Below are 13,648 nucleotides of genomic sequence, written 5' to 3'. Positions count from 1 at the left end.
TGTATTTTCCATTACATTCTGCAAACTGATGTTGCTTATTTTAAAAGATCAATTCCTTTAAAAGATATTGTGCAGCTTAGACAATCTTAGAAAAACCTGTATGGTACAAGACCACAACCTTTGTTTGTGATTTTGTTGTTTGTCATTTTGTCATTTTTTGCAGTGGCAACAATCTTTTGAGGGTATAGTTGCAACTGTCTCACTCATGTATCTTTTCCTTCTGCTTGTATCTAATTCAGGAAAGTCTCACTCCAGAAAGCTTTCTTTATGAGTAAAACACTTCTTAGAGTCCTGTTACTTGTGGTTCATGTTTGTTCTGGTACTAAACTGATTTGACTATGAAATTACTGCTACAGGGTTGTAATATTACAAAATCTATAAATAAAATTATCTTTTTTAATACATTCTCATGAGGCCCTGTGCTAACTAAATATTCAGCTAATAGCTTTCAGTAGCAGTTACATGAGATAGGAACATTCTATTAAAAATACATATTGTCTTCAGTGTTTCAGCTCAGATTTTGGTGCATTCAGGTATTTCTATACAGTTAGAAAAGGACCATACTGTTGGCAAAAAATAACTAGGCACTAGTTCACTAGAACTGTATTTCCCTTTTGTGATGTTTTTCTTTAATCTAAAATCTTATTTGAATCTCTGTGCTTTTTTAATTTTTTTTTTTTTTTTTTTTTTTTTTTTTTTTTTTTTTTTGTAATGTATAGTTCTATTTTTCATAGCCTGGCCAGCATTTCAGGATCATATATATCAGTTAGGTAGTTCTTAACCCAGTATTTCCCATCTGAAAACAGCTGAGTTATTAGGTGTTCCTTAGAGTTTCACCCATGAAAATTTGTTCTTAGGAGAAGCTGAAGGCTGCAATTTGAAACACAGGATGCACAGAATTTGGTCTCCTGCAGGTGTCCCTAGTTGATACACAATATTGAGATCTTTCTTTGAGAAGTGGCATGGATAAAACTTTACTGCCTGCTGGATTTGTAGATAAATTCCACTTGCACAACTGTTGAGAAGGAATGAACTTTAATACAGAACATGTACGATATAATTGCTGCCAGAAATCTACGAGAATGGTAAATGGTTCCCCCGAGCCTATAATTAAACATTTAAATGAATGAGTTTTCATGTACTTATGTTTCATACTTTCTTATGACATCTCAATGTACTAGATAGTATCCTCTCAATACAGACTATGTAAGTTGTAGTGTGTGGGCACGTGAGGATTTTCTGAAGTATGACAAGCTCTACCTGCCTGCTTTGTCATCTTACGCCTGCCTCACAGACAGTTTCCAGTAAGTAGTTTGGAAGGGCAGACTCAGCTTCTGTATGTTCTGGGGATGTGAAACTGTTTGTACTCCAAGAAGTAGGCTCTGGCTGGGTTTTCAGGCTTGTTTTCTATACAAGTAACATACAATCTTGAAAGCATCCCTAAGATGACTTGTTAAGATCCACTGTAAAGACACTCTAGGGTGCTCTTCCATTGCTATTTATGAAGAAGCAGTGAATGAAAAATATTCTAAAACGATCTTGAGGAAAAACAACGAAGAACCTCCAAGCAGAGAGTTGCCAGTTCATCATTGCCTATCTGTTTTATGTGAGAGAGGGCTGGTCAATGGCTTCCTCTGTGGACATTTGGGAGTTCTCCTTTTTCTTTAAAATATGTTCTCTACTTCAAATGCTGATGTTCATTTTCAGCATATGGGGACCATTAGCAATATTGAAGCTGGACATATGGCTTAACGCGTTAAATCACTTTAGAATGTCGCATCTGTTTTTTTACCCCAGTGTTAACACCTGGATCAGTTTAGCACTAGTGCAGAAGTTTAGGACATATATAGCTGTTAATTTTAAAAACATCTGGGTTGTTGGGTTTTTTTTTTTGTGTGTGTGTGCATGCATGTATATGTGCATGTGTGAACTGCTGGATCTCCAGCGTTTTTGAGCTTGATGAAAAAAAATCTTACTGAATTGTGTTCAAGGTGTGTACCAACACAGGCAGATAAGCTGTTTATGGCAGGAGGTGAAAATTCTTTTGAGTGGATTAGAAATTATGATTTTTGACTTTATAGCTTTTGTCTTTCTTCAGACTTCCATTTTGAAGAACTGATAGCTGACTCCTCATTCCCTCCTCTCCCTAAACCCATCCATTTGTTGTATGCTGAATAAGATATCCCACTCTCCCGGGATGCGTGAAATGGGCAGGCATTAAAAATTGAAGAAAGGAAGTTCCCTGATGGAGTCTGCAAACCTTATCTGAGGTTGCTTGAAAGTAAAAATGCCAATTGTGTTCGAGCTTTGAAAAATGACTTTCCCTGGTGACCCGCTGCCTTTTAGTGAGAGCAGAGTGTACAGCTCTGTTGAAGAGTGATGAGTGCAGTTGGAGAGTTTCTCTTGTTATGCCCATTAGCAAGATTGGGCTAATCTGCGGGACGTAACCTAAAGGTAAACTGTGACTGAAGGAGAAGACAAGGCTAATAAGGTGTTTTGTAGTTTCCTTTATCCCAGAGTCTTTCCTGGAGCCAGCAATTAATATTATTTTCTATCTGTGGAGAGCCCAGGTTGCTGCCAGCACAGGCAGCTTTGTAAAGGACACATCAGCACTGCCTGCCAGGCAGTGAAGAGGGACTGCTTTCAAAATTGCCATTGAAATAAGCCACGAAGCATCAAAGTTGCAGCAGAGTTAAGAGTTTGTTAATTTTGTAATTAAAGAAAAACAGGGCCTTGCACCAGGCAGGATCTGGGCATCTGAGGGCAGTAGGGGTGGTCCCAGGCATCAGGCATCTCCTGGGGGTGGGTTGGGACATGGGCCCTGGTGGGTGAGCATGGCTCAGTGGGGCCCACGGCAGAGCAGGGCAGAGCTGTGAGGAGCTGGAGACTGGCCATACTGTGATATTGCTGGGACAAGGGCACATGTGGGGTCCTGGGCTGTGGGCTGGGTGGGGGGGAGCCCATGAAGAGAGGTTAGGGCTGTCATGGCTTATTAGTGCCCTCAGGCTTTTGACACGGGCAATTTACTACCATTTATTTATGTTCCTTTATTTTATTAGATATAAAGGTTGTATTTCTCTCCTCATCTCCGAGACAAACATTTCATGTCATGTTTTTTTTTGTCAGTGCAATTGCAGAGCCAGGCTGGGGTACAGCTGGGCACATGCACTGGCTGGACTCAGCCCACTGGCCATTTCTGTCTGGTATCCAGGGTGCTGTCCTTAGTGTTACTGAGGCCTGTTTCACTTCTACTATCGAGGGCAAAATACGTGGGGCTGCCTGGCTCTGTTATCTACGTAGCTTTTATTCCTGCATCCTCCTGCACAGTCAAGTACTATGTTGGCCAAGTGTGGTTTTTATTACATTTTATAATGTGAAACAGACTAGTTGTTGAATGTTAACAAGCAACCTATGTGAGACTTCCTTCTTTGCTGTAGGACATGTAGCTTCACTCTTATATTGGACTTTTCTAATATCCCAAAACATTAGTGAGACTTTTTAGTTTCAAATATTTAGAAGAAAAAAAAAAAACACATATGGAAAGAGCTTTTACCTTTATTTCAAGTTTTGACTCATTTGGCCTGACTGAACTGCCGAGTACTGGGAACTGGCAGCTTCTGTATTTTTTGTGCTGACTTATGGGTATTAGGATCTGTTGCCTTTACACACATGAGAAACTAGGAGTATTTCAGAACTGCTTGCTGAAATGCATACCTAAATACAGGGTGATCAATACTATATCTTCAAGGCTTCCTTTTGAATTTTTTTCTTGTGTGTGGGATGTTTTGTTTTTTTTTTTAAATATGAACAGAGCTGAACAGGAAAGGATCAGGGTTGCATCAAATTTGTTGCTAAGGCTGTGAATAATATTTGACTCAATTAATGCCTTCAGAATATACAATAGGTTTCTTTATGATTTCCAGAAAGGCTGTTTACTTTTGATGGGGAATAGTCCTGTATGAGCGTGTGCTGCATGAAAATGATAGGTGTGACAGGTATTTGCTGGTCTCTTAACAAGTGTAGCAGCGTAGCATGGAGTTGTTTATACATGTGTACTCAGAGCTGCAGGTCCATGGTTGTCTCTGGTTTTTGTTCATGGGTTTTTGTTTTCTTTTTTAAAGTGGTTTCATGGCTTCAAATATTAGAAATGGACACATTTGCAAAAGAGAGCATAAAATGTACCATTTCCTGGGAGCTACCTGTACACCATCTAGGTTCTTTGTAGCAGAAGGCTCTGCCTCAGGGGAGGACAGTTGTGCTGGCAATATTACTGCAACTTAGTTATTTAGCATTTCCCCAAGAAAACACACTTTTGAAATTCAAGGTTTCAGGTCTACGTCTTAGCATCTGATAGCCATTCCAAGTGATGCACACTGTTTGGGAGTCTGTAGTCTAACATAGTATGTTTTTTCTCAGAGAAAGGGCTCTTTCTAGCCTAACACCTGCTTTATTCTTCCTGAATTCCTAGTTTTCCTATGGTGAGCCTGAGAGTGATACTACAAACTGAAATCACAAACAGAGGACTTAGATTTCAGGAAAGGACTACACTGAAGGACAAGATAAATAATGTGAAAACAAAGATCTTGTTTTCTTCCAGTGTTCTTTTGTGACTGGACTAAAATGAGAAAAATGTGTGTGGGGTTGGGAAAACAAATGCAAGCAACCTGATCCACTGCAAAAGTCCAAGTGAAAATTTTCAAGTGTTCTAGAAAGCATCATCAGATCTTTAAAGGATTTAAACTGACCTCTCAGTAACCTCCATATGTGCAGAGACAAAAGGACATGCCGAGAGGAAGCATGTCTAAAAGCATTACAGCAATGTGCTCCGGACAATGGAAATGCTGAGCTGCCTGGTATTTAGAGTATTTGCATGGAGATTCTGTGGCACAGTATATCAGCGTTTGAGCTTTTTTAACAGAACAAGACAACATTCCTGAAATTAGTACCATTAAAAAAAGTGGGATTTGGATACAGGTTCCAAGGGACTTGTTTTATTGGGGGTGAGAATGTGAGGGGAGTCTTGCAATATGAATTAGAGTACAGCATTTCAAACGTGGGGCTGAGTTTCACACCAGTTTTCTTTCTACCTGATCTGAACTGAGAAATTGTTAATTATGGAAAGATATTTATTGGAAAGGCAGAAAGAGGGAATGAGTAAATAATTTGATATAAATAATCTCCCTTGTTTAACATTTTTAATAAGAAGAATCTTGAGCTGCCTGGATTCTAATTACCCTGGAAAAATAAATGCTAAATGAGTTTAACTCAGTAGTAACAACAATGTATCTTTAAAGTATTATTTAAACACAACTTTGGTTATGAAGGCAAGCAACTAATTAAATTCTAGTCATCTTTTTGCACTAAACAGGTCTCACACCTCCCACAGCATAAATTTTAAATGCAAATGATTTGATTTGTACTAATGTTATAGGGGACAGATTTTTACAATACTCTGTTAGACACGGAGACCACTAATGGCTGGCACCAGTCCTTGCCAGGGTGGTTGGAAACAAATGCTGAAAGCTGCAGCATTTCTGCACCCCCACCCCCCAATCAAGCTGATACAGACTTGGATTCGTAAGCTCATTCATACAACCTAAAAATGTTTTTTTCTTCACTTATAAGATTTTTAGAGATGTGTGTATTTTATATGTATATATATAAAACCTATATATCTATACATACATATATGTACACACACACACACACACACGTGCTGTCTGCCTCCAGCAAGGTGTTAGCAGGAAAAGTTGTCAGTCAGTGTATGTATGAGACAGTTGTGGGAGTGCTGTTAACAGCACTAGAGGTTTGCACGCTCCTACCAACTTCTGTGTTTATTGTTCATCCATGTCAGTGAGATTCATCCCAACGTCTAAATTAAAATTTCAGTATAAAAGGTCAGTTGGGAGTTCAGCTCTGAATTACTGGAGGATCTGTTGTTTGAACAATAATGTTTGTCAGTTTTTCATATTTTTTTTTACATTTTAATTATAACTCATCAAATCTTAACCGATTACTCCTGGGTTATACTCAAAAGAATGTCACTGAAGGGTGTTTTATTTTAATGGAAGCAGTGCAACATCTGTTTCTAATGTTTTAAAAGCCAATTTATATGGAAATTTTGCTTTATAGAGAAGTCAATAGATATGTAGTTTTCTAACATCTCCTGTAAAAATTCAAAACTTGAATTAAAGCAGGACCAAAGAGATGCCATTCTTTCTTGTGGTAGCAGCGTGATTGCATTTTCACAGCCTTTCATTTGTACCCTTTTCCTTCTGCTAAAAGAAGTTTTTATTTGTCTTTTGTAGTCGAGCTATCAAGACAAACCAGGACCTTCTGCCTGAGACACCGTGGACTCACATCTTCTACAATGACTTTTGGGGGACGCTGCTGACTCACAGTGGAAGCCACAAGTCCTACAGACCTCTCTGCACGCTCTCCTTCCGCATTAACCATGTGGTTGGAGGGATGGACCCATGGGGCTACCACCTTGTAAACGTCCTGTTACATGCTGCGGTCACAGGCCTTTTCACAAACTTCTCCAGGATCCTGTTTGGGGATGGGTACTGGACCTTGATAGCAGGCCTGCTCTTTGCATCTCATCCCATCCACACGGAAGCCGTAGCTGGGATCGTAGGGAGGGCAGACATCGGAGCCTGCCTCTTCTTTCTGCTTTCCCTGATGTGCTACGTGAAACACTGCTCTACCAGAGGTTCCTCACCGAGTACATGGGGCTGGATCTTGGGCACAGGGCTGTGTGCAGGTTGCAGCATGCTGTGGAAGGAGCAAGGAGTGACTGTTCTGGCCATTTCAGCAGTGTATGATATCTTTGTATTTCATCGGCTGAAAATGCATCAGATCATTCCTGTTTTATACAAGGTGAGTCTCCTTTTCTTTCCCAGAAGCTCTTTGTGAGGCACCGATAGCTGTTAAACAGGTGCTAAATGAGTTTTCAAGCACACAGTAATTCTTAGTAGTTTAGTCAACTCCCAAAAATAAGCACAGATGTCTAATGGTGAAAGAACATTTAAAGCAGTTTAATATGGGTGTTTACATCTTGTTTAAACAATGCCTTATTATCCATTGCTATTCTTGAGCTGGGGGTGTTGTTTTTTTTTCTTTTTCAATTACTTTCCTTGCTTCCAGCAGCTCCCTCCTTTCAGTTTACCATGGAGCACTGGATAGCTGGCTGCTTTCTGCAAAGAATTAATTCATGCTCTTATCCTCCTGTATCTTGCAAACTCAGCCTAGTTTGGTTGGGCGTGCAAATGTGGCAGCTGATACCATCTGCAGGCTCCCCGAGGCAGACAGAGCTCTCATTGATCTAGATTAAAAGATGCATAGGACCTGGGTGTGTGCCTTCGGCATGTACTTTTTTCTCCCCCTAGTAGGAGCTATGGCATAAAATTGTTACTTAACGAAATAAAAGGTTCTTGTTTTTTAACTTCTTGCTCAAAACCAAACAAGTAAAATTAGCAAACAAGCAAGCCCACCAAAACCCCCTAACTTCCCTTTCCCACAACCGCATGTATATTAGTGGTACCCAGAAACCCCAGCTGAAATCAAGACTTATTTACATCAATTGTTGTACAAATGCGTAGGCTGAGTATATGTAATTTTATTTTCAGTGAAACAGATTTCTTTTAGAAAAATACTCCCTTAACAAAAGGAAAATGCTTCCTGGGGATGTGCGTTGTCACATTGAGACATAACCAAGAAATGCAACAAAACAAAATAAGTCTTTGCAATCTATCAAACATGGATATTTTAAAATTTTGATTTCTTACTCTAATGAATTAAAAAAAAATGTAGATTTTGATGAAGAAGTTACAATTTCTGCTTGTATAGCTTTATGGAGATTGGATTTTACCTGAATGGAATTTTATGGGGAGAGACCACACTGAACAAAAAATATGACTGTATTGCTTAATCTGCCCAAAATGCATTTTCTCATTCAGTAAACTACTAGGCTGTCTTTTCCTTGTACATCTGCTCAGGCTGAGTGCTGCTCACCAAGTTTTACCTCAATACTAGGGAAGCCTCTGTTCAGTCATTGACAGCGAGGAGCTCAGCTGGTAGCTTCACTTACAAAATATTTTCAGTAAACCATTTTTTCCTTAAGTATTATAAAAATCATTGATGAATGACATAAATTTCTTTAAGAATATACCATTTTGCAGGGCTTGGGATGATCCATGTTATGCAGAGGGGCTCGTCCCGCTCCTCTCTCCCTGCTGATCCCTTTTCTGCCTGCATAGACAGTTCTTGGATCTGTGTGGCTGATGATGCCTGGTCTTTTCCTGGTATCTGGTGGGTGGGCAGCTGGCTCGCTTTGTCATTGTGCCAGCAAGGTGGCAGCCTCCTGCCTGCTTGCAACTTGTAGCCCAGATGCAGGGGGAACAAGGAGGGGCTTCCCACAGAGTGGCTTCTTGCAGTGGTGAGGCTCAGGCTTTAGAAGACCCAAAAAAATATTTCAGACCTGGAAGTAGTTCCATTATGGCTCTGCACCAGGATGGAAGGGGAGGTTCACTTGCATGTGGTCACAGCACCGAGCTTGACTGAGCTCAAGAAGCATCTGGATGATGCACTCAGCCACATGCTCTGACTTGGCTGGCCCTCTGTGGAGTTGGACTGTATGATCCTTATGGGTCCCTGCCAACTCATGATACTCTGTGATTCTATGATTCTATGAATATCTTAATTGACCTAGCGTATTATGTGAAGTGTTTCTTTGAGTACTTGTCTGCAGTCTTTTGTACTCCAACTTTACAAGGCCTCTACCTTCAGCATCAGTTCTGTTTCCTAGCACTTTACTTTCCATGGAAAGTAAAGGAGTGAAATACAAGCCTTTTCTAAGGATAATTGCTGTAAATTCGAAATAAAAAGAGGTGGGTGTCTCAAAGAGGAACAAAGGTAGCACCTTAAAAGTAAAGTAAATGCTGCAGTCTTCAGGAGAGCTTCACACTTGTATGGTAAAAACTATTTAGGGCAATAAAAACATTGCTGTTTACCTAAAAAAGATACTGAAATTATTTATTTTACTGCATATCTGTCTCTTCAGTCAGTATTTTCTGAAGCACTTTCTTACAGAGTGTCTATTTCCTTTGGTCTTTGAATTTTACCCTTTAACATGAAATACGGTTTAGAGAATGTTCAGGTTAGTGAGACTCTCTGGCCTGTTCCATCTGAAGACTGGAAATTGTTTTTGGAGGATGCTATGTAGTTGGTATTGATGGATAATTTGAGAATGACCAATGCACAGGCAGCTGAGAAATTTGGGTTTTCATTGTAGCATGTCTGACCAATGTTTGACAAGTCCTGGCCACAAGATCAAGTTAGATGCTGTCCTGTTGATTTGAAATTACTCTTTAGATTTATTTTCAGAGAATTTGAAGAAGATTACACTGCAAGATTGGCATTTTAAAGTGATAACCTGGCTCTTCCAAAACCGTTACCAAGAACAGAACTAAGTTTTCTTTCTAAAAGTTTTGTGTTTAGTTTGGTCCTGTGTGTTTGTATATACAATGATGAAGTGGGGTTTTTTTTGTTTGTTTTTTAAGTTTTGTGTTTAAAATAATCAAGCCCCCAAAGTGCTAAGCCAACAGATGAATCTTTGTATTAAAGCACAGGCTCAAACAAAAATCAAGAAAGCTTTCAACTCCTCCTCTCTTTAGGGTCATTTGGGGTTTTTGCTCCTGCTTTGGCCTTAAATAAAATTAATCCCTAGTAAGAACTGACCAATTCTCTCTCTTAGAAAAAATCTCCTTAGGCAAATGAAATAAACTTTTGGATTAAGGGAGATTTTTTAATTAGTATTATTTAATGTTGTCTACAGTTTTTCCTTGCTTGGAAAGACATTCCTGCATTGCAAATTGCATGCGACCGGAGTAGGTAGGCATCTACAGCTGAGTCACCCTGTGTTACCCAGCTGGCTTGAAAATATAACAAAACTGGAGTATAGCTTAAAACAAAACAAAAAACACCTCCCAGCAAGAAAAACAGCATTTTATTGGAGATGTCTTTAATAAAGACTGTCTGGGCAATTAGAATTGTGTCCATTTACCTTTTCTGGAACATGTGCTTTGTGTTTTCCCAGTGTAAATACCAGGGGAGGGCAACTGGAGGAGAAAGTGGGGTGAAAAAGGACATACTAAAGGGCAGTGTTGGAAAAAGTTATGGTCTTTTGTAGTGCATTGGAGGGGAGAAGTGTAGTATGGAACTAGAGAAGAAAGGAAAATAATTTTAAGAAATGGTTAGCTTAAACCTGAAGTAAATAAGTGAGCAGTAACCATATGAAACTGAATGCAGAATAAACAGCACGCTGCTGTAGCTTTGTAAGGACCAGTAGAGAGGAGCTACCCCCTCCAATGTACCTAACCTTCAGCTAAACCCTATCCAGCTGAGCTGGCAGAACTGTTTCCCAGGCTGTGCTGCAAGCTGGAACTGAGAGGAGAATGCAGGTAAAAAATAAACCTTAAATCTCCTTACCAAAACATCCCGGATATGTCTAAGTGTTATTTTAAACCAGAATCAATTCGATTATATCCAGTCCTCATCATTGCCCTACAGACACAGCTGTCCTGGCAAGTACTGAGAGGAAAGCTGAGGTGTGGGGGCACAGAAGCAAGAAGCGAGAACAAGGGATTTGGAGGAGTGGGCGGTTAAGGACCAGGGCTGGCTTGCTGCCATACTGTGGTTTTCTTATGCTCCAGCAGATGGTAGGAGGTGGCACTGGGGTGACAAGGCTGTTGGGTTTTTGTTTTTTTCCATTTTGTTCTTATCTTTGGGCTATGTCCAATAAATACAAAATGGTGGCTACCACACAAGACCAGTAGCTGTTTACTAGGCTCTCACCTATTATCATGTGAGTCCTGATTTGTCACATCAAGTACACGACAGCATCCCAGTGTGATTTGAGTAGACTGGCAAGGCGTCTGAACAAGGCAGCTGCAGATCTGGACCACCAGCAGAGCAGATGAATATTACCCCTTATTTAGAAGCTATTCTTATGCACTTTAAAAACGTATATCGTAGCTACTTATTAAACTATCCAGCTCTTTTCCCTGTCATCTGCGTATTGGTTATTCAGTAGAACTTGGCTGCTGATTTTTTTCCTTTTGCCAAGTCTTATATTCCTGTCTGCCTGTGATGCTTTCTCTCTGGCTGGCAAAGTTGTCAGTCTGGACCCTGTTTCATTTGGTTAGCTCTATTTTATTCTGTCTGAGTGGTTTTCGAAGCGCACGCCGACAAGAATATATTCTCTGTCTTAAGGCAGCAGATTTGGATGGAAGTGCATTTATCGTGGCCATAAATGCGTGTCCGAAATGAGAGCAATTAAAAAAAAAAAGAAAAGTGATGCTCTACTGGTGCAAAGCATTCCTTATGGAAGAAAGTTAGGCTTTTGTTTGGTTTTTCAGCTTTTTAGACCTTGAGTCATTCCCAGTGTAAGTTGCGTAGCAGGTATGCAGATTGATTAAGTTGTCATGTACCATAGGTATCAGATGATTGTACCTGTCAGCAGCTAGGCTTGTGCGTGTTAAACCACCAAAAACATAGTGGTGGGAGGGGGAAACCTGAACATGGGAGAGAGCTGTCTTCAGGCTCGTAATTATAGAAAATATGCAAATTCAGAGGCCTAATTCTTTTGTACTTGCAATCTCCAGTTTGAGAGCAGAACCATTAATCAACATTGCAGTACACCGTCTTCTGTCCAATTAGTAGTACAAAGCTAATATAAACCCCACTGTGCTGCCCTTTTTTCCTCTTTTGTCTTTTTTTTTTTTTTTTTTTTTTTTTTTTTTTTTTTTTGGTGGGGATGGAACTGGACCACATTACAAATTAAAAAGATGGGGCACATACATGTAAAGCTCATTTTTACTATAATGGTAATGATAAAATATTTATTGCTCTGTGCTTTATGTATACAAACTGCCTTACAGAAATACCTAAACCAGATGTACGTTCTACTAATGTTCTACTGCTATGGAATGGTAACGTTTTACCAGGTCAACATATTGTTAGTACAGGGGGTTTGTTATACTTAAATAAGGAAACCTTTCTTTTCCCATCACTTATTTGATTAAAATCTTCCCCCGGGAGGTCTGTCTCACATATGGAATTAGTTATTGGTATCTATAGCTTAACGCGAACCACAAATTGGATTGCAGGATGCATTATCTAACCTTCTGTGCTATTATAACAGTATTGGTTTTGTAAAAAGCAATTTTATTGGAGGCCTATATTTTATTTAAGGTAATGATGTAAACCTGAGGCCTCCATGGATGACATGGTCAACCACCAAACCAAGATTATAAAACACTACTTTCTTTTATGGTCTTGGAACAGCCTTAGTTGTTGGTGATATGTATGCTTTCTGCTCAAAATAGGACTTGCTGGCTATTAGATAAAGCTACCGATTTGTCTGAACACTCTAGACTTGAAATAAGCCACTTTCTGCATTCTTTACTCTTTGAAGTCGCTACTTTTAGAACTATCGTGCTTTGGAAAGCAATTTCAGAATAAAATGTCTTAATTTAAATTTGCAGCTTTATCCATCTCTTCTGAGGAGCTCTAAAGCTGTAGCGATGCAGTGGTTGGTCTTGCTGGTTTTTTTCACCTCTCCTCCAGCTACAAGTTAAGCCATTTTGCAGCAGCGTTTTCTCACAGTTTAAAGTCTAGCTTTATAGTTCATCTTCGGCTTACGTTCTATAATATAAGGAATTTTATTACGCTTGAATTTACACATGAGCCTATATACTGATCAGCAAGCTATTATTTTGTAAGTTATTTTTCTCAGATACTGGTGTGGTATGGTCTGGGTCCAGCCTTAGTCCCGTGTCTTTGAAACTGTTTAGACTGGTGGGGCAGCAGCTGCTCGCTGGCAGGACAGGCCTCATCCTTGGAGTCAGATGTTTTTTAGCCAGATATATAGTAAACATAGTTTCCTTGAGACTGTTTGTGTGGCAGTTAAAAATAATAAGTACTTTACAGCTTCAAAACATGACCCCCACCTCTCGCAGGTCCATTTTGTCTAACTAAGGAGGGCTGCCTATTCAAGTGCGCTAAGAGGGTAAATGTTGCAGTTGTAACCTTTTATGTTTCAAGAGCTGTGGAAAAGCTCCACTGCCAGCTGGGGCCCACTTTGTTCCATAGCTGTGATCTCTCCTTCCGCGGTGGTCAGCTGGGGGTTAATTTTTCTGGCAGCTTTAAGCCTGTACAAAGTCGTGGAAACGGTGAGACAAATGTGCCTGCACATACATTGCTCATATTTGCGGATGAGCCAGCCCAGTGCTTTTCTCTTCACTCTGCTGGATGGCAGCAGCGTGAGGCCGGTATGGTCTTGACCATCGCTCCCCCTCCCCCCAGCAGATCTTTCCTAGACAAAAGAAGCTTTTTGCAATTTACTTCTTTCTTGACAATTTCAAGTAGCTATTACTGCTGTTTCCTGTAGTTCCCACAGCTCCTTGCTGCTTTTCCTTTTGATCCTGAAATAAGAAAAGCAAGATTGGCCTCCCCTATCTTTCGTCTCAGAGATATTGATCTCCTGCAGGTCCCTGTGATGTCAGTGGAGTGGTACTGAATTAGACATCAATATTTATAAATAGCTGTTGTTTCCTGAAAATATTTTCATGGGGTGATTCAAACCACT

At 39.9% G+C, this 13,648-nt stretch overlaps 1 protein-coding gene across 1 annotated transcript in view; it reads left to right on the top strand.

Annotated features, from left to right (window-relative positions):
• The window catches only part of TMTC2 (transmembrane O-mannosyltransferase targeting cadherins 2), a gene marked incomplete at both ends in the record, with an annotated part of 250,608 nt that overhangs the window by 96,477 nt on the left and 140,483 nt on the right, over positions 1 to 13,648 (top strand). The window contains one exon of the mRNA XM_084279586.1: positions 6,309 to 6,879. Within this exon, the coding sequence (XP_084135712.1) occupies positions 6,309 to 6,879 (571 nt within the window). The remainder of the gene's footprint in view (positions 1 to 6,308; positions 6,880 to 13,648) is intronic.

This window comes from Gallinula chloropus, assembly GCF_964237585.1.
Source record: "Gallinula chloropus genome assembly, chromosome: 1".
Taxonomy (NCBI): Eukaryota; Metazoa; Chordata; class Aves; order Gruiformes; family Rallidae; genus Gallinula; species Gallinula chloropus.
Note: the sequence above shows the minus strand (reverse complement) of the source record. Positions and strands in the feature narration are given on the sequence as shown.